This window comes from Fulmarus glacialis, unplaced genomic scaffold (genome assembly GCF_000690835.1).
Source record: "Fulmarus glacialis isolate BGI_N327 unplaced genomic scaffold, ASM69083v1 scaffold15869, whole genome shotgun sequence".
In the NCBI taxonomy this organism is placed as follows: domain Eukaryota; kingdom Metazoa; phylum Chordata; class Aves; order Procellariiformes; family Procellariidae; genus Fulmarus; species Fulmarus glacialis.
In genome coordinates this window covers 29,732-51,374 of record NW_009235325.1, presented here as the reverse complement: position 1 = coordinate 51,374, position 21,643 = coordinate 29,732, and the positions used below count along the sequence as shown (strand labels likewise).

The window sequence follows — 21,643 nt, the reverse complement described above, 5'->3', positions numbered from 1 at the left end:
TCTTGAAAACCTCTCTTTCTGAGGTGTCCCTGGAATAACTAATAATTATTTTGGGGTGGGGAGAAAGAAAGCAAATGGGGAACAAATAATCCAATGTCTAAATAAATCTCCAGTTTTGTGCTTCTGGGGCCATAAGAAGGAAGACCTACATTCCCATAAGCCATTCAGTGAATACTTAAATGTCTGATAGAAATTAGGACAGCTTTAATCATATATCATAGGAGTCCAGGAAGCTTCCTAGGACATGGGAGACGCAAGTTCAGGCGACACAGGGCAGAGGACGGATTTGAACCAAGATTTCTACTTCTTTAGGCAAGCATGCTAGCTATCATGCAATTTTTAATGGCAGCAGCACTGGCATTAATTAGCTTGCATGTGAAAAGGCAAAGGAGCACTTGGTCTCTGAATCCTAGCAGGGACTGAGGATAAAATAGATGTCTGAATGAAGAATGAGTGTACATTCCCTGAAATATCTTAATATCGTGTAAGAATGTAAGTTGTAGTGCATTGGCAGAGATCCTTTATGCAGCTGAAAATCAATTATTCATGACAGAATTTCCAGATTTATCAGCATCGCTTCTTGGTCATTAAAGAGCACAGAAAGCTGATTGTCTAAACATACATAGGGAAAATCCTGATCTCAATAAAGTCAATGGAAGTTTTGCCATGAGAGGATTTCACCAGTTCTTCTGCAAAGAACCATCTGTAATCAACCCTTTTGGACCTCATCCACAACATAACAAAATCAGTGGGAATGTGTCTATAGATTTAAATAGACTTTGGATCAGGCTTTTGTGGGATAGTTCCAAGGGTGATTCACATTATACTTATGTGAGTTTACAGACATGCGTTGATGACCATGTGTTCAAATACATCTATGCACATGTTTGTTAGATTACAGAATAGCTACCTTGGCATCTTCAGCCCTTAATCGAAAAAGTTTCATTATTTAGAAAAGGAAATCGTCAGAGCCATCACTCTTTATTAATACCATATGTTTGAGCTTGTAAATGCAATATACTATGCACACATCCCCTACATAATCTAAAAAGCCTTGTATTGAAAAGCATTTAATAAATTACATCGACTTTAAAGGGTGCAAACAGCTTATGGCAGACTACTTATCTAGTGAAATTAGGACAACATATAGAACTTCAAATAAATATTGTGATAAAAATCATAAATATATTTTGCAATGTAACCTCAGTAAATAACACCGCTAAAGCATGTAAACTGTGAAAAACACTGCAGTTGAGATCCTCTCCCTAGTGCTGATCATTAGTTTAATAACAGGGTTTCTAGTAAAATCCCTGTAAATCTAGTAAAATCCTTGTTACTAAAAAAGGCACTAGTTTCTCAAATGTACTGAAAGATGTTTATTAGTTGATTATGAAGCAATATAATTAGTAACTAAATCTGATCTCCAGATGACTCTGAAAATGGATCGAGTTCACTTTATGAAGATTTAGCTGTCTTATTGCACTCTTGTAATGCTAAGGCCCAAACTGTGGTCCATTCCTTTCAGGTTCGGAGTCCATTTCATCGGGTGTGATAAGAAATGACAGCGACGCAATCCAAAAAGCTGTCCATCTTCCAGGTCTACGAGCTGATTAATAAAGGACAATACCTCTTCCTGTGCTCTGATCCTCTTTTAGATGAATGTGTCCTAAGACTACTATAGTTACATCAATATTATTACTTCAGCATTGAGGTTACTGTCATTTGTAGTAGGTCTCCTGGAGGCTTTACTGATTTGAGTGAGCTTCTTCATTCCCTTCACTCCTGTATGAAACAAAATCTGTCTGGTAAGAGAACAGCCTCCCGGTGAGGCTTTTACCTCTTGGGAGGTAAGCACTCCGCTTTGCTCTATGGACCCAAAACTCATACGTGGGTCAGTGGCCCCAAGGACCCTCAGAAGATGCTTTCTTACTTATCGACAGTTCAACATAAAGTGAGGGGAAATAGGAATACCTACAGGAGCCATTTTGGAGAAGCCACTGGCTAAATCCTAAGGCCTATGGATTTCTATAGGAATGTTCAAGGTATGTTGGGTATGAACTGGGGAGGCCACTAAAAAGTTTCAGAAGTTTCACAAGAAAATAATCTACAGTATAAGGCTAAAGAGTATTTGCCAAATGTCTGTAAGGTTTAGGGTCACTTTATTGCTGGCAAAGGTTATTTGTCTGAGCAGTTCTACCAGTGACGACTTTACAGGCTTACTCCCCCCACATTTTTGTGTTTAAATACTTAAATATCCTGATCTTGCATTGCCTGACATGAACAGACTAGTGATAAAAAATAGTGAGTGTAGAATGAGCAGAATTCAAAATTACTACATTTGCCTAGCAGTGTTTGAGTTAGACAAAGAAAATACGGATAGGATATTAAACAAAGATTAAGATGAATGAAAGTGATGGACAACACGTGGAAGAAAGCACTCGGAGTTTGTGGAATACATGGCGCCGGCTGGGACCCCAAGTATCTCACGTCATTAGTGTAGTAAAAGTCCTTTAAACTAATTTAACTGTTTTACTTTCAGTCAATGTGGTTTTGTTACTGTTACTTAAACATCTGACAATTGTAAGTCTAAATAATCATCCTTCAGCTTCCATGAGAGTTTGAATAACTCTTCCACCACTCTACAATTACAAATCTTGCAACTTTGCCTCTGTAAGGCTACCTTTTAATTATTTTTGACAGGAACAGAGTTTCAGGCCATTACTTTCCCTTAATAATTTTTCCATCTTTTCTCAATTAAGTCTATTTTGGCAAAAGGGAGAAATATGATAAAACCTGAATTATCTCAGCTTTTAAGTGTTTACTTTTGAAATGGTTAACTGCTTACAAAAATTTCAAGGAAAAGATAATTCCATTAGAATTTTAATCATTAAATTTATACCAAAGTAGCTGAAATGAAAATCTGTATCAGAGTAGTTTTCCCTTCTCTTGTGTTAATTTTAAAACTCAACATGGTTTAATGGAAGCAGATAAGTGCCTTGGACATAAGACAGCATAGTTATTCAGGCAGTACATTATGCTCTCCAGAGACCTAAAATGGAAGCCAGTCACTGAGCCAAAGGCTGAATTCAGAAACTGGAAAAAATGACAGAAACTCGCTATTCAGTCTTATCTAAGAACCTAATTAGAATGGATGCAGTCTAAAATATTTCATGAAGTACAAAAATATATGCATTTTTTAGGTCTGTGGTATCCCCAAGGCAGAATATCCACTAGGACAACTGATGCATTTTGCTTCCTAGGCACTACATTTGAGCATTTCCTTGCTTGTTTGTTGTGAATTGAGAAAAATGTATGTTAGTTCCCCCGGATGCTCTGGGACTAACGTTTACAGAGTGTTTGAGATTGTCACTCACAAGTTACTATAAAAAGTAAGTACAAAGGACACCCATCTTTTGGAACTCAGTCATCCCTGTGAAAAGAAGTTCCGGCTTTTTATCAGTAGATCAGCAAGCAAGTTTGGAAGATTAGAAGTTCAGTCCTATAGGATGCCTAAAATTCAAAGGACAGAAGCTCCTAACTTCTTTCACAACCCCTATAACTGTATTTAAGAACTATGTAGCATTTTAACATCATCCTTTAATATGCAGCCAGAGGAGGAGGTGACATTATTCACTGTTTGTATAGCTGTCGGGTGATAAAAGCATTGCACAAGACTCTGAGATCAGAGCTCTCAGGGCTCCCAAACCCTGAGGATTCAAACCCACAGCTCCTATCTGCCATATGAATGCTCCAGACACAAGGTTTTCAGTTAGTTTGGAAGGACCATTTTCCACCCTCCTGTTGTCACAGTGAAGCCAAGTATGCAAGAATCCATGGGGAAAGAAAGAAAATCGGAGAAAGCGTGGCTATGTAGCCCCATGGTTAGGGTGCTTATGTGGGACAGGGCGTCCTGGGTGCTGGGCTTTGCTCCCAATACCATTTAAGCATTTTGTGATAAGCAGTCTTCTTGTATAATATGCAGAAATAATCCAGAACTGACCCATAAGAAATCCGGGTCCTGAGTTAGCTGGTGTCATCCAAATGGTTTGGATAATTGTATTACATAAGCCTCTCTCTATTATAAAGCACATGATACAGGACGACCTTCTCTGGAAGAAATAATTACCATACAAGTTTGCCAATGGCTATAACATATTCAGTTAATATAAGCATATGTCATTTCTTATTTTTTACAACCTGGTTAATTTGGTTTTGGAGAATAAGTTTTTAAAGACATTGCTTAGAAATATGCCTAAGCAGAAACACAGGCAAATATTTGTGTATTCAAACAGTGTGGAATTAATCTTGGCCCAAAGGTGTTTTTTTGGGGGGGAATCGCATAATTTCAATAATCATTCCATATTTTTGCAGCTGATTGCACATTTACCTGAACTTCCAGTAGAAAATTTCCTTTCTTCAGCATATGTACAAGTTTTCTCATATTGCTGCAGCTACTCCTGTTTGAACTCAAGCTCTTAGATCTGTTTGGTGTCTAGTACATTTCTAGAGGAGAAAATGTGCTTAGTCCTGTATGAGTAAACTTAAATATTTGATTAATTTCTTATTTCTGCATTCTTAAGGGTCTCACCCATAACTCACTGAACTCAATAGAGCTTTCTGTCTCCAGAGAGCTTTGGATCACTTTTTCCCACAGCCATTTGTATTCTTCACTGGGTGGAATGGTACAATTGTCACATAACAGCTTTGAGTTAGGAAGATCTCCCATTTGTAAAACAGGCGTATTATTTGAAATATGTTAAAAGGTGTTGGAAACCTTAAGGCAGATTTGAAACTCTCTTGAATGAAACTTGCATATGACTGTATGAAACAGGGACTAAATTGCGGAAATATTTACAAACTAAGTATATATTTGCAGAAATTTCAGCCTCTGCCTGGAAATGCTTACCCCAACCTCTTCACCACAGCTATGAATGCATTACGTATCATTCTTCTGCAGAAGTGACCTTTACGCTTCAGACATCCAAACCACTACCAGGAATCCTTATGGGAGGCCCATGCAAATATGTGGGGAGGAAAGGGAGAGAGGGCAAAAGGATCCTTTTCTTTCACACAGCTCACCTACAAAGTGTCAGTGGGTTCAGGCCTTATTCGCTATGTACTTAAAAAGGGAGGGAGAGTAACCACGAAGTGAATAGTGGTAGGCAGATGGCGAGAGTATGCCAGAGCCAGTGCTGGACCATTTCACAGGTAAAAGTGCTGAACCACAGGAATTTCCTCGTCCGAGAGCCTCTGTCCAGCATGCCATCCCTGGCCTGGTGATGGGATGAACACTGACATAGCTGCAGGCTGAAATACAGTCACCGCATGCCTTTCCTTTCCTAATTCAGGATAAATTTTCTCCTCGATGTAGCACAGGACTGATGCGTCAGGTTCAGAGACCACTGAATTGAAAGAGGAGGTTTTAAGCAGCTCATGCCTAGTTGCACCAGTCCTCTACTCCACTCCTCTTTCATCTTAGTGATTCCAGCCCGAGACCAATCACCGACTTGTACCAATCTGATACGGTCGTGCAGTTTGGAGAGGGTTTAATGGTATGAAATCACATTTACTAATTTCATGTTTACTTCCCTGCTCTCCTGTCATTCATCCAGCCAAGAGGAGTGGAATTTCCTCCCACAGCTGCGGTGCTTTGAGGAGCCATTGACTGCAACCTAAACCATGCTCAGCTGCAGTGAGGCGAGCAGCGAGCCTACAAACAGCTCTAGAGGGATGGCTGCCGACGTGACCCCCTGTCCAGTTCAAGATAGTCCCAACAGCCCTCATGTACTGTCGAGTTCTTGACTACGCAAATATTATGAAGATCACCTGGGGAAAACAGAAGATTTCTGTGTTGATAGACAGCTATTGCCGGCTGATTGCTACACTCTGTATGCAGGAAAGGCTGAGAACAATTCTTTCTTTGCAAACTTTTCCTGTCAAGTTTGACAATGTGGTTTTCTTCTGAGAAGTCTGAGATTACAGAGGAAAATGTAAAATTAAGATGTGTTTTTTTCTTAAAATTTTCAGACATCCAGATCTTCTCAGTAGAGCTCTCTTTTGGAGACTCAAGGCACCAGGTGGCAGCTATTTGCTTTAGCACTATGTATGACAATGAGCACTGGATAATACGTAAATATCACTGATTATATAATTAATTTTGTATTTTATTTGAAAGAAAATAAGCCTATCAATGTAGCACATGTTTTATTTCCTGTACAAAATTTACTGGAAGTTACTATATATACCGATTTTAATGAGGCAGACTCTTCAGAAGTTTCTAACGTTTCTGTACATAGGGGAAGAAGTAGCATTTATCAAGAGTTTCTGAAAAAATGTATTTTTTCTACAATGGTGCCCAAGAGTTTTTAAGCCCCAGGCTTTTCAGATGTCTTAGAAGTGAGTCACCCAAGGTTTTCCACTACTTTTAAAAATTCAGTTCATAAAGTGCAGGTGCAAACTGCACCTTTGGGTCATCTGATTTGGCCCTGAAGAACAGTAGATCATGCACACTCAGAGTATCAAGGGAGAGAGATTGACTGAAACAGTTAGGAAGTATTAAAACTAAATCCATTAAGAATTCAGAGTTTTCTCTTTAACCTTTAACATGAAGACATACTTTACACTTACTATATGAAAAGACTGACAGCCTTCAGGAGAAGAGGGAGCTTTTCCTAGTAGTGAAGAAACAGGAATAATAATAGTTCTGTGGTGAGAAGCAGTCAAGTGTTGCATACAAGATAAGCACTGGAGAAAGAAGTAGGGATTAGCTTTCATCACGCCACAGCTAACCACGTGCATGTAGGGACAGCTCTACTGGATCAGGTGAAAGGTCCATCCAAATCACAGCAATTAGTGATGGATGATGAAGAAAGAGAAGTGCAAGGCAGAACAATAAAAGAAATGAAGAAAGAGCACTGCAAGCGTATATAGTCACAACTTGCCCAGAATATTCTCCAAATATCAGAAATTTGAACGTCAAGGACTTGCTGAATTACATGTCTTACAGGAATTTTTCTTCCACTGATTATTCTAGCCTGCATTTGAACCCATGTTGACTTTCAGCACCTGCAATGTCCTGTGGTAAGCAGTCCCACAGCTGATCTAGGTGTTACGTGAAGAAATACCTTCTTTGGTTTGCTATGAAACCTGCCACTAGCTATTTCTTTGAATTGTCCCCTAGTTCTTTTGCCAAGACAGTGAGCAGTTGTTCCTCCTTTACGTCCTCTGCCACTCATGATTTTAAAGACCTCTATAATGTTCTCTCTTGTTCTGTCCCTCTTTCATCCCACTAAGGATCCTTGCTCCCCTGCAGTGCAGTCCACAGTTAATTTCTTCATACTAAGAAACTCACTTGATGGTTTTGGGTCCAGGCTGAAGAGAGAGCTCCAAGACCAGGTATGTGGAGAAGCGTTACAGTCAGGAGGGTGCTGGGGAGGGATCTGACCTCCATCTGGATGAAGCTTCCTTCATGCTCAGGAGAGCGGCTGGCACTTTCACCTACCTGACCTATGTTAGATGTTCTTCCAGATGAGATCAACTGCCCTTTGGAAGCAATTCTTATAAATAAATGCTTATAAATATCTGCTTCAGAGGTGGCTGTTTACAATGGAAATGGCTGCCCTGGTCAAATGAGCCCAGTCAAAGCAACTGTTTCTGAGGAGGTCAGAGAGCAATGTTTACAAAACACCTTTCCCATCTTTCTTTTTCTCCTTCCCTTGTCCCCAGATAAAAAAGCCCTGGGTATAGGGCCAAAGCTTCATATCCGAGCCAATTCATACTTAATATGAAATGAGAAATGTTTTACTTTGCTTCATGCACAGATGCTTTTGCTTGAAAAGTTTGTCCAAAATGTGCTAGTTATTTAAAGGTTTCATGATATGTTGTCTGTCAAATAAATCCCAAGAAACCTTCCTCTCAACATGGACAGGAAGTATTTTCGTGTTTATATGTATGCATTTCCTTTAGAAACCACACTAGAATGATTACAGATGGAGTAACTGGAAGCAGAATAGCTCAGAGATAATTTATAACCTCATTCAGCGAAGAGTGCTGCGAAATCATCTGTGCAAAGTTAGAGTTGGTATGTTTTGTTTTCCTTTGACAAAACTGCTTGTTTATTCCAAGCCACCAGCTCTCCAAGACACTATTTAAGAAACTTTACATCAGTTTATGGATTTCTGTAATGAAGCAGCACAATGTTTCAGCACTCCAGATAGAGGAATAAATGTATATATTACTAGGACACAGCAATATTTAGGGACAGATTGTGATTACCCTTGCGTGGGAAGAAAATTGGATTCAGGAAGATATTGTCTTTTTCCATCATGTGCAACCTCATAAAAGTAATCCAGAATAATGGTGTAATTACCCTCTCCATTCAAAGGCGTGGAGGGATAGTCCACCTCAGGCCACAGAAGTCTTTCCTACATCTTGGCCAGCCCTCTACTGCTGCATCTCTAGTTGCGCATCATGATTTCATATGGACAGAACATAGTTATTTTTTCAATTTCTCCTTCATTTTTTTCAAAATGAGCATTTGCTGGATGAGCACATGCTTTCTCAGGGGGTACTTGCCTGCATGTCATCAGTACTGAAGACTTGAAGTATACTTTGACTCTGTGTAGCAAATGGTTGATGTGTTGTCCTGAAACTGTGATGGAGCACTAATCTCTTGGTAGACTTTTTAATTACTAACCTGCATCTCTTTTTTTTAACCTTACCTCCTCTTACGATTACATCGTGTATTCCACTCAAGAGTTAACAAGACAGGAGCCTAGGAATAGCTGACTTGGGGCAGCCATATTGCTTAACAGGACTGGTCATCTCCCAAGAGCGTGGTTATCACAGCCATGCTTGCATTACAGATATTGCTGGAAAGGCTTCTGTCTTATCTCCGTCTCACCAGAGGGACCGTTTTTCCCTATCTACATGCCTAGGGACATGGGGTGACCCAATTTGGGCACCACAATAGAGAGATGGGCCAGTTGTATAGTTTGGAGGCAGATTTTGAAGTCTCATTATAACATTTGGGAGCAGTAAGATCTGGGATTTTGAGATGACCAATCTCTAGTTCGGTCTTCCATACATATTTTTCACTAATTTTTATTGTTATACAAACACATTCTTTTGGTATCACTATTTAAAAGTAAGGCATAATATTGCCATATAAAATACACTTTTTGCACAGTGTGTTTAGGCATTTCCTAGTGAAAGCTGAAGGGAAGCCTTCATTTATAACCAAATTATTATAATACTGTGTTAAAACTACAAAGGACTAGTGTCATGAAAGGTGATGAACTGACAGCTTGAGGGAAAAGTCTTATGTTTATATAAAAATCCGTTAATGTTAGTAAATCACATCTGTAAAGCACCTGTCAAACAGAAACTCCCACCAGCTTTTGCAGATCTTCTAAATTTGGTACATGAATGCCCACTCAGCCTTGTTCTTTCTGAAGTTGAGTGTTTGTCACAAAGCTCATTTAAAGCAGACCTCGCTTTCCTCACTGCTCATAAGACAGAGGACCAAAGCCACAAACGCTGTGCAGTTTTGGACAGACCGCAGCGGACAGTCCTGTGTCCATAAAGAGTCTTGAGGGACGCTTGGGAAGAGTGCAGTTGCTCTATGGGAGCCATTAAAGTGAATTGAAATCAGACTGAAAGAATGGTCCAGAAATCACCAGAAGCCATCAATAACCGCAGGAAGCCAGCCTTCTTGATTATTGTCACACCCTCAGCAAAACAACTGCAGCTGGGTGCTCCTCCCTGGTAGGGAGCTGAGCATTGCTTTCACGCCATCTCTAAGAGGACAATGCCACCTACTGAACCACCAGCTGCAGTGGCTCCCTCCCACCTAACTGATGGCTGATGTTCTTTCTGCATCTGCATAGTTTGCCGTGTCGGGTAAGTTTTGGCAGAGAGGCTCGGGGCTGGAGGGGCTGGGATGTGCGAGGAGTTCCTCCTCCGCTTGGCAAAGGCCAGGCTTGCGCTGTGCAAGGGGATGCGATGCAAAGATACCAGATGAGCTAGTGCTGGAGCTGAAGGCAGGACCGCCTCTGGGAAGAGCAGCTCTGCAGAAGGGCAGGGCTTCTAGCGTGGGCCAAGGCCAACTATGTGGCTATAAAAGCCACAGCATGGCTAACTGCTGCTGGGACTTTGCCTCTTGTGCCCCGCTGCATTTCCCTGTTTGAGCAATACCTGCCCGAGTGAATTCAGTCCTTCCCTGTCCTTCGTTGCATACTGTAACTATGACTTGAGCCTGACCTGGAAAATTCACACACGGCTCAGCTTATACACCCATATATCCTTGGCAACAGGGATTTAAGTTGTCATCGGCTTTTGCTGCACTGATACATATCCTTGGAATTATACTGAAGACTTTGACTCGTTTTTTGAAGCCCACAAAACAGCAGCTGTCAGATGGTAATGAATCAACCCTGTTAGAAAAAAAGGGTCTGTAAAGAAACACTGCAAATTTATAATCACTCTGTTTTTTCCTGCATTGCAACACTCCCAATTAGTGACCCCAAAAAGATCTGGAAGATTTAAATTACACACCCCCATTTCATGTCTTTTTAAAAATCTAATTATGAACGCTGAGAACTGATTTGTCTATTTCTATTGCAAATCTCTTATGAATTGTCATGTATTAGAATAATTCTGGTATATAAGCTGCAAACATAAATACCATTTTTGTGTTTAAAATAAAAATCTACTGGGGAAAATAGATAAACATGTATATTTTGATCTTGTAATTTAACTTGTAAGTAAATTTAATGACTGCAATGACAGGTGAAAATGTTTTAGAAATCTTATTTTTAAACTTAAGAGGGTATTTGCCCCAAATTGACACCGTTAATAGCCTGTTCCAAACAGCACAGCTGGCTTCTGACAGCAGCTACCTAGTAATAGGTGAGACCTATAACAGAAGTGTGATTAGCAAATAGCACTAAGCAACAGAGCAAACAGGCAGCATGAAGCAATTCAGACCACAGGGAATGCTGGATTTTAAGACAAAATCCTTCCATAAACAAGGAAGCAGTGGAAGAAAGAGCTGAGTATAGCTGATAAGATGGGAAAGTTAAAAAAAAAAGAAGAAAAAACAATCTCTCTGCTAAGATTAAAGGACAACTGACAAGGGATGGGATTTCACTGCAGGTAGAATATGAAATGCTGGAGCAGCTGAATAGCTGTTTGTTGGCAGACGCAGGCTGTCACGATACTTTTCTGCAACTCAAAATCAAACAGAAGAGGAGGAAGTGCACACGTTGCACAGGCACACTAGCAAGATGTGAATGCTGGCACCCATGTGGAGCCTGAGCCCTTTGAAGATTCTCTGATTAAAGACATTGCTTTGGGAATGCTTATAAGCACAATTCTGCAGAAAAACAGATCCAGCATTTAAACCACACTCCCAGGTCTCATGTAGACTATTGCATGTGGTTACTAACTAATCACCCCCTTTACTTCAAGCACTGGGTAGTTCTGCTTGTATCCTTTTTTTTCCTTGCCCCTGCTTCTTCTTCCTCTTCTCTGCCTCCCATTTTATCTGCTTTCCCTCTTGCAGGTTTTATCTGACAGTTTCTACTAGGGAAGGTCAAAGCTCCTCTGGCTGGACTCAGTTGGAGGCCCTGAGAAGGGCTCAGAGAGTGAGTCATGCCAGGGGTATTCATTTGTGGTGTTCGCTCACTTTAAAGTATGTTCATGGTTACTACTCACTGGAAAAAGATGCCTCTGATCTAGTGGCCCAGTAATAACGTTATGCATACAAACTGCCACACAAGACCAGCTACCTGATGAAGTTTGCCAAGTTTGTAGGATTTTTATGCCACATTATGGAAAGGCAGGATTTTCTCCAAGTTTTCTTCTACTCTGACATGTACCGTCCCAAAACTGGCTCAGTAGTTGGAAATCACAGGTCCCAAAGCACCTAACAGAAACAAGAGCTCTTGCGCATGGTTTGTCTGCCTCTGGGTTCCACCTTATGCTTCAGTCTGTTTAGTTGGCATGAGTCTAGGGGTCTTTCTCTCCATCCGTAGCCAAACTAATCACCTTCCACACATGTAGAATAACATAATAACACAAAGAATGGCTTTTCCAACCTTACCAAAGAATATTCTTCCTCAGATGAATGAAAGACCTAACTCTGCCCTTCTCAAATAGGTCTCCTATTGCTTTGAGAAAAGGAGAGCAAACAAAAGTGCTGACAGATTAATTACAGGCTACTTAGTTGATGCCATGTCCACAGAAGGAATGTATCTGCCTTGAAAAAATAAGTAACTTATTAACCATTGTGGATAAATATATGTCAGATAGGATCCTTTGGAGCGATTTGATTAAGTACGTAAGGATCTAAATCCCACTTTGAAGAGAGATTTACGGCTTTACATTTTATCCCCACTGGCAGCATGACCGGAGATGAAACTTCCATTGATTGGCTTCAGTGAGAGTTAAAAATAAACAAAATGAAATCCCCTGGCTGTCCAAGAGCACAAAGGAGCTCTGGAGAACAAAATGTCTAACTTTGGGTCATCTTCTGCACTTGTACGCTGGCAATTTTTCCAAATTGGACGAACATTTCATTGGTACTACTGTCACAGTTTAAATTAGTGTAGAAAATTAATCTTCATCCATGGTGTGCTTGAGCAGTTGGCAGGAAAAAGCAATGCCAGATTGGGAAAGTGGAAAAAATAATCTTCAGGTTACTATGGTTCACTGTGGGGGAGCCACCTTACTGCAATGCCAAAATCTCCTACAACTACCTCCAGAAACTGAGGGGAGAGAAGTGTTGGAAAAACATTTCAAGGAGGGAGATGATACCATACTCCTAAGTGGCTCTGCTGTGACTAAGGTACACAGCTGGATCCCCAGGTCCTGGCATTTTCAGCCCCTGGAGCATAAGAGGGTCACGACTTCCCATTCTCTTGCCCAGCACCAGTGGGTTCCCCCACCCCATAATGCAGTCTATTCATGGAGCCAAGCCGGGTGCGTTCATGTGGTGTCGAACTTTGATCAAGGGCCACAGAAGGAGGATCTCTTGGAATATCCCGTTCACAGCCTGCAGCGGGGAGGATGTCCGTTTGTTCCAGATGGCACGCTTGCAAGAAGGATGCCTTAAACCACTTAGAATGAGTGGCAAAAATCAGATTATCTGGTAGCCGATAACTGTAGCTATCAGGTTAGTTACAGTTCAGATCTATGAGCATTATTTATAAGAACCAGTTTATCGGGGGGAACTAACTGGAAATTTCTGTGCTGGGAATTTCCCCCCCAGATCAGTACACACTTAAGTTGTTCTCATAGCTTTTAGTGGTATGAAAATTAGACAGTTAGTAGGAAGGCAGACAGACAGCTGAATATTTTTTAAAATAAAGTATTACTGAATTGGGGGCTGGTAACAGAGAGGGGTCTGTAGAGAGGATCTCACAAGGAGTATGAGAGAAGGTACGACAGACGCAGGAGAGTGCCAGCGACTGGCGTTGGCGGCGCAGTCCTGTATGAGGACAGAAAACAAAAGCTCATCTCTTGGAAGGACATATCAGTAGATTTCCACCACGCGACCAGCCAAGAAGAAGTGAGTACTACTGTTGAGACCTGTACACTCTTAACATGAATTTACAGAGTCATGATGGACTTGCTTTAGACAGACATGGGGGAAACTAATTGTGAGACCCACCAAGGATTTCCTCAATGCCAAAGAACAAGGAACAAGGAGCAGGCCTGCACAGCTGTGCTAAAGGAGTTATCCATTCTCCTAATCGAATCTGGATGTGATGTGTAAGTGTGCTTACACACCTTGCCAGTGGTAAAATATGAAACGCAGTAAAACACAAGATAATCTGGTTATTATTTTCAGAACAACTTTCTGGACTGGAGAAGCAATCATATACAATCACAGCTTCTTACTCTTTTGAACCAAATCCTAGCACTCTATATTAAAGAAGTTTCCTTCTTTCCTAAGAAAGAGACCTGTTATCCAAACATTTCAGAAGGGTTCACAATTGCTGCAGCCAGCAAGTAACTGTGGACCCTTCCTTTCTCTTGTGCCACAGCATCCCAGCTAGTAAGGATTTGATTGTTCTTCTCGAGAAAAGCTCAGACATTAATGTCATATTTCCCTTTAAATTGAAACCATTAGATATATTTTTCAAGGGTCCTGGGCAGGCAAAACAGGCAACTCCTAGTTCAAAAGTTAGAAGAGGGAAAATAATTATCTTTATGAAGGTATAAGTAAATTTGTATTTATCTGGCAATGGAAGATCCAAGAATTTGATTTTGCCAAGATGTTACTAGACCAGAGATAAGAATAACTGTTGTAGCTGACATGCCTTCTCTTGCAACAAACATAGGTCTGCCTTCAAAAAATGGCACACAACAATCACCAAATAATCATAACATGAATGCAATTGTTTATGGTTATTTAATTGTCTGTACTTAGAGTTATTAGAGGACAGGGGTTTATCCATTCTTTTTCCATTTTCAGTACAAATCCTGCAGGTATATGGAATTTTGAACTCAAAGATGAATTTGTTGATGATTTGTTATTGAAGGCAGAGATTTCTTCTCTCCCTGAGTGCAAATTGTAATAGAAATAAGGTATATGTTTTATTTTTAAGATATTTTTTGAAGACAGCGCTCCCAAAAAATTGTAAGACAGTAATAAAACGTTTGTAGTAATAAATTTCTTAGCTTCATTGAAAATATTTATGTAACTGCAGAAAGATTTTGAATTTCTAATCATCCCAATATATAAACCAGACCTTTTAAGTTTGGTAGTAAACTAGGCCATACTCTAGCCATATCTAAACTCCATTCTAAATGTTTTTTGTAAAACAGAGTCTAGCACTTGCAAACCGAATAACTTAAAAAAAAAAAAAAATCTTGTGTGTAGAGTGTAGATGAGATGCATTGATTACTATGCAGTACAAGGGATATTAGCAGGTAGCAACTGGGATCTGATCTCTAGATTTTAGAAGTCTTGGGGTATACTTAAAACTTGTTACTCTAAATTGTAGCTATTATGCCCAGTCCTATATTTAAGCTTAGATTTTCACTTCCATTTGTACAGAATGGTATTGTTCCAGCTGATGCTGATGATAAGTATATATCAAAAAAACATCCCTGAAGACGAGAATATGCCCTGCAGGTATGACCTGCAGCTTCGTTGAAATTCAGGTAGCAGGTTTGATTCTAAAAATGACACATTTCTTTCAAAGCAGAGGGCAGCGATTGACCCATATTTTTAAAAAAACTTGTAGTTTATAATTTAAAGGCATGTTGGCGTGAAGGACCCCTGCCAAAAGAAGTTTCCCAGCATCAATAAGAATGAAAAAACATCATTTGAATATAAAAGTACACTTGAGTGTTGGGGGAATATTATGCAATTCAACAGACAGCAGTGACCTATCACAGCATTTCAAAATTTCATGAGGTTTCTTCAAGAGTCCTAAACTCTCAAGCAATCCTTGCAAGGTCCCCAGCAATCAACTTTCAAAGCTCTATTCTTCCACACTTCATTTTGAAACCATTTTTATCCAATTGAAGCTTACTTTTTTACAGTCATGTGAATAGGGTTTTTTGCTGATGTCTCTCAATGTAGACATAGAAAAAAAATCTTTTTGAGTCTGCGATTTGGGGGGGTGAACGGAGGGAAGAACAATCTTCTGATTCACAGTGGAGAATGATGAGGATTTAACCCTCAACAAACTGTTGTTCCTTGCTGAAACTCAGCAATGAGCAAAAGAAAGCAAGAGGCTGCTCAGGAGCACGTCAGCTCCTCCATCACATCGCTGAGTGCATTGCGCTGGTGGGTGTCCATGGAGCTTGTCAAGGAAGGATGTGCAAGAGATGGAGACCTAGGTGTCACCTAGGGATGAAGGAGCTCATCCTGACTGGAGAGAAGCAGTCTTACATGGGTTTGAATGAAGCTTGCCTCCACCCCAAACAAATAATTCAAAACCCAGGCTGTAAGTGACTCCCTCTTTTCCTGCCTCTCTGGCTGGGCCTGGGAAGCTCTTCTCCAGCAGCATTGCTCCTCAGGCTTTCTGTACTCCTGAACAAGAATTTTTGGGTGAATTTTCTGGTTAGCTGATAAATTCCCAAACAGCTCTTTCTATAGGACCTCATCCCATTGAACTTACTTAGAAAGAATGAACAACAAATGCATCATACCTGAAAGCAAGAGATTCTGACCCTATTCAAATTAAGGAGGTGTAAATATGGAGGAAAGAAGAGTCCAATGGTCAGGGCACTAGCTAGGAATGCACAGCCTTTCTCAAAACCTGCCTCTGCTGTAGCTGTCTTGTAAGATCAAGATAAGCAAAATTAAATTAAACTCTCAGTGCAAGAATATGTCATCTGTAAACAGGATAAAAAGGCTTCCTTTCCTCACAGAAACACTTACAAGTGCTTTAAAGATGAGGAGGCAGCTCAGAGCACTTTGGTAATTACTAAATACAAAAGTACCGAGAGGACTTTTGGTAACCAGGCATCTCTGAAAACCAAAGTTGTTTGCTTTGTAGAGGCAGCAGTGGTGCAGGTGGTTTTAAAGTAGCTTTTAAAAAGCCTTGGTAAGTTTAGTTTCCCAGATAATCCAGCTGACACTCTCCCACCACCGAGCCTGCCAGTTCTGTGGGTTGTATAGTTAGCAATGTTTGAAGCTGAGTTACAACTACCCACAGGCTGAACAAAAGAGCTATCAAAATTATTTCACATAAAACTCCTGGTTTTACTCCAAGTAGATTCCCTTAAAGAAAGTAGTACTTCTTAGCTTTCAATAAACCCATATTTTTATACTTCAATGTCCTGGTTGCCAGCTCTGATCATAATCCGTAAAACTTGTTATGCTTTCCTAAAGCTCCAGGTATTGAAGACAAATAACTATGCAAGAGTTATAACATCCATGTAAAAGTAGTAATAGTTTTCTAAGCCCTTGTGCCTGCACAGGAATCACTCATTCCAATGGTTTAAAGTTGATGGTCTAATACCTCAGCATGTGGAGACCACCCACGATTAGGAAAACCTGAGGAAGGCAACCCTGAAATTTTATCCAGATGATCCAAAGGACCAAGTTCATGCTGCTCTCATTCTGTTATGTAAATGATGTAAAGACCCTTGTTACATAAGACAGTGGAGTCACCCCAGGGACTGATTTGGCACAGTGCCCTCGGTGTGTGGTTTGGGTGGAACCGAGCAGCTCCACGGAGATACCGCTGCAAACTAGCTCTTTCCAGGGACTCTTTGTTCTTGTATTCCTTCAGTGCCCTCTGCCACAAGCAAGACATTGCTTAGCAGTCGTGCCCTGCACCTATGCATGTCAGCATAAACTACTATGAAGTGAACTGACACCTTCCATTCTTTGAGGTTAAAATCTGCTTATTCATTTCTTTCATGTCGATCTTTGTTTCATTCTGTCTCCTTACTATACAAAACCCGTGCACTGGGAGATGAATCACTGAACTTCTGTTGCCTTTTAGCTCCTCTCTGTGAGTGTGTAAAGCACTACACCAGATGTTGAGTGTCCTAAATCACAGTTTCTATAGCTAAATCCACATTTCATAGGAGGTGTAGACCATGGTATCCCTGGGTCCTAATCAGTCCCCCCACTGTCCAGATCATCACACAGCTGGAGAGCTCAGAACTGGGGGTCATTCCTGGGGCCACAAGGTAAGCTGTAGTTTATGCTTAACATAGATTCTTTAACAGACTATATGCATAAAATAAAAACAGTATTTTAGCAATAAATGTGATTTGTAACCATAGCACACCAGTCTGTTGAATCTCAAGTCTAAACATAACCAACAGATGAGGACTCTCAAAGGAATTAAGATGGTTAACTAAGGAGTCAGAAATTAATATAAAATAAAGCTATTAAATACTTCATATTAGACAAATGTTTGCGATCTAACATCCTTACCGCAGTGTCATTGGTGGTAATATACACCAACACATCCGAGTTGTTTCTGCCATTAATGTATCGGTAACAGTTCCACACGCAGCTTATCAAGTAACCCTGCAAAGAGAAGGGATTTATTATTCTGTGCAGAAAATAAGCCATATACATTTTTCTGTTGGAACATTTCTGTTCTTACATAAATAAGAATATGAGCCTGATAGAAGCACAGGACAGTCACTTTGCTGGTTGCAGTGACTGTAAGTATGTGTAGGGGCTCTGTGAGTAATCCAACACTGTTCCTCGTACTGATAGAGTTGGGGTTGTTCAGTCTCGAGAAGAGAAGGCTCCGGGGAGACCTTACTGTGGCCTTTCAATATATAAAGGGGGCTTATAAGAAAGGTGGAGAGACATTTTCCAAGGCCTGTAGTGACAGGACAAGAGGCAATGGTTTTAAACTGAAAGAGGATAGATTTAAATTGGACACAAAGAAGAAACTTTTAACGATGAGGGTGGTGAGACACTGAAACAGGTTGCCCAGAGAAATTGTGGACGCCCCATCCCTGGAGGTGTTCAAGGTCAGGTTGGATGGGGCTTTGAGCAATCTGGTCTAGTGAAAGATGTCCCTGCCCGCAGCAGGAGGGTTGGACTAGATGATCTTTAAAGGTCCCTTCCAACCCAAACCTGTGATTATATGGTTCTGTGATTATGGATACTTGTGTTGCACTAAGAGCCATCCATCTAGGCAGAGATACTGCAATCTAGACCTATCTGAATAAAGTTTACTATTCCAGATATTTAATATTACAGCATACTTAATGTAGACTAATTGTTTTGAAAAGAAACAGTTTCTTTGGGCCTGAATATAGCTAAAGTAGCATCATTTTGTGTATATAACCTCCATTTTACTTAAACGAGCAGGTCACATATGCTGGCTTTCTTTCTTACACCTCTTTAGAAATATAGAGAGGTATGAGTTCAGTCAGACACCTCGTTACTGTGCATGGGATACTGCATACCAGCAGGGGTGAGTTTTACAACATAAAATGAATGTATAAGTTAGACTGGGACAAAAAAGAGAAGGTGCTGCAGATGCAGAATATCTCAGGAACAGCAGCAAAAAGTAAATGGAAACCAGTTTTAGATTCCTCGATTGTAAGGATGTTTAAATATCGTCAACTGGGGGCTAGTAGTATTAGAAAGTGGAAGCAAACCCCAGTAAAAAGAGCACAAGCACACTGAGGACTAAAGAATCATCAAGCAAATTACAGGAGACCTTCCTTGTCCAGTGAGTGGAAGCCTGGCCAATGACTATGTGATGATCCTACATATCACCTGCATTGTTTCAATACTCTGTTTCACTTAATCTGACATTAAATCAATGTATTCCATATGACTGGAATGGTCTGGGGTCTTCCTATTCTTGCCTGACTAGAGAAAATTGCCAGTGTAAAAGTTTTTATTGAAATCTGAAATTATTTCTGACCTTTTAACCGTTATTACAAAGACTTAATTTTTTTCAGTATAAAGCAAAAAATCCTGTTATTTCAGCAATAATCCTAGCGCAGGATCATAAACTTCACTAGTTTTGTTCTTCGAGCTGACTTGGCTCTGGATAGGGCTGCTGCCTGGCAAACAACTAGTTGTCTCCACTTTTTTTTAACTGGTTGGGCAAAGTGCTCACATCCATCGTCTCCTTCACCAGCAGGAGAGATTCCAGTTTGGCCAGCAGATATGAGCGAAGTGTTTGGAAGGAAGACAGGAGACAGTAACACATGTGGAGAAGCAGAAGTCAGATCGTCAGCATGCCAGGGACAAGGCTGGTGGGACCAAGTTCCCTCTGGAGCTTTCTGCTTCCCACGTAGTCACACACAACAGTGATGAGGAGAACAATGTGTTTTTGATAGTGCCCAACTTATATTTTTACTTAGTAGGTTCTGCATAGCAGTTCTTTCACAAACCTAGTGCGTGCAAATTAAACTGCCAGGGCTGATTGGATTTGCATGTGTGTCTCACTCTGAATGAGTCATATTTTTGTGACTCACTTGCACTGATGACCTTCCAAAAGCCTCTTATTCTTTTGAGCTGCCCTGTGCTTCCTCCCTCTCCAGAGCTGTCACACATGAGCTGTGTTTTTCAGGATGCCACATGACTCACTGATGGCTTGCTTGCAGATCAGGAAGAGTTTTTTTCCACCGGGGCTGAGTTTGCTGAAGTCCAGTAAGTTTGTTTCCTCTTCTTTACAGCATGTTACAGACCCTGGATGACTTGGAGGTGTCGCAGGCTTTGACAATACTTTTGACCATCAAATGGGGAGAGCAAAAGGCTTCTGGAGTGAGATGAGTCCCAAGGGAAGGTTAGACTGGCTCTACAGCCTGAGCTGTGGGCTATGCAAACCTGCCCCAGGCTGCTGAAAAATGTGGAGTAAAGGCACATACATGCAGAACTGCAACTTTTCCAGAATTAAATAAAATACCATTGTTAATTATAAATAGTAATAAGTAGTTCAGTAGCTTTCAATGCTCAGATACTATGCGCTGAGAAAGGCTAAGAGCTAGTACAGAACAGAGACTGAATACAGCACACTTCTGTGGGGACACAGCCCGTCCTTCTAAGAAACCCTTTACATTAAGCCTAACTATTTGCAAACCAATTTCTACACTCCTTCTGTCAAAATCCAAACTGAGGAAAGCCCTGTTTCAGATAATACAGTCTTATCTGGGAGAAGCTAGTGGAAGATTTATTTTTGAATGCTCCCATTCCATTACATGTGGTGAATAAAACACATTTAACCCCACAATGAACACCTACGGCTCTTCCAGCTCTGAGCCCTAGCTCTAATCAGCCCTGCTCCTGCATGCATGGGCTGTTTCTCTGTGGGTGAGGTCAGTTCCAGCCCTTGAATTAAAGAGGTCATCAGCCAGCACACAGCAAGTAATTGGCCCCCAGACACTGACCCACATACAGCCGAGAGTGGCAGCAGCTGGGAGCATAACCTTGTCCAAGTGCTTTGGACATGTGCTGCTGGCCTGCTAATTGTCAGTCATGGAAACTCGTTTTCCTCAACCTGTAACTTCTTCTTTAAACTTGTTCCTCATCATTGTTTTCTACTGCTGCTGCTGCTGCACTGTTAAATGGGATTGCTGATTCAGTTACCAATTTTTTTCCTGAAAAACTTGGCTGAGGTTTCAAATACTGCTTTAAAATGTGTGGCTGGACATACAGTACGATTTTTCTCTCAGGAGACCAATGTTCACATTTGGAATAGGCCAGATGTAAAAGGCATTAAGTCGCTTCAGCCTAATCCTCCCCTAGTGGTATTCACACACCACAGCACAGGCTGCTGACAGACGCCTTTCGGGGGGGGCAGCCCCAATAGCCACCAAGTGAAAGGATGGCTGCGCAAGAAGGGCTGAGTGTGGAAACAGGCACCGTGCCTACTTCTACCAGCTTTCAGTCTTCCCCTTTGAATGGCGGGCAATGAGCCCCGAAGGAACTGAAACCCACAAAACTTTGTAACCCTGCCTCTCGCCGTTGCTATTGCATACGCACTTGTTAAGCTGCGTAACAACGGTAACGTACTGCAAGACTTCTGCTCATCAGACATGTGCCTGGCCAGCTGACTGACCAGCATCTTTGCGGAAATTAGAGGTTGCTGTATCCTGCTGTTTCTTGTAACGCAGCAAGGAAAAGTCTGTGGCAATCTGGGTCACAGCAGCCCTCTGGGCAGCTCCCTCGGTGGCAGCAAGTGCAGGG

At 41.0% G+C, this 21,643-nt stretch overlaps 1 protein-coding gene across 1 annotated transcript in view; it reads right to left on the bottom strand.

Annotated features, from left to right (window-relative positions):
- Positions 1-21,643, bottom strand: part of LAPTM4B (lysosomal protein transmembrane 4 beta) — a 46,084-nt gene that overhangs the window by 1,021 nt on the left and 23,420 nt on the right. The window contains exon 6 of the mRNA XM_009585992.1: positions 17,912-18,007. Coding sequence (XP_009584287.1) covers positions 17,912-18,007 — 96 coding nt within the window. The remainder of the gene's footprint in view (positions 1-17,911; positions 18,008-21,643) is intronic.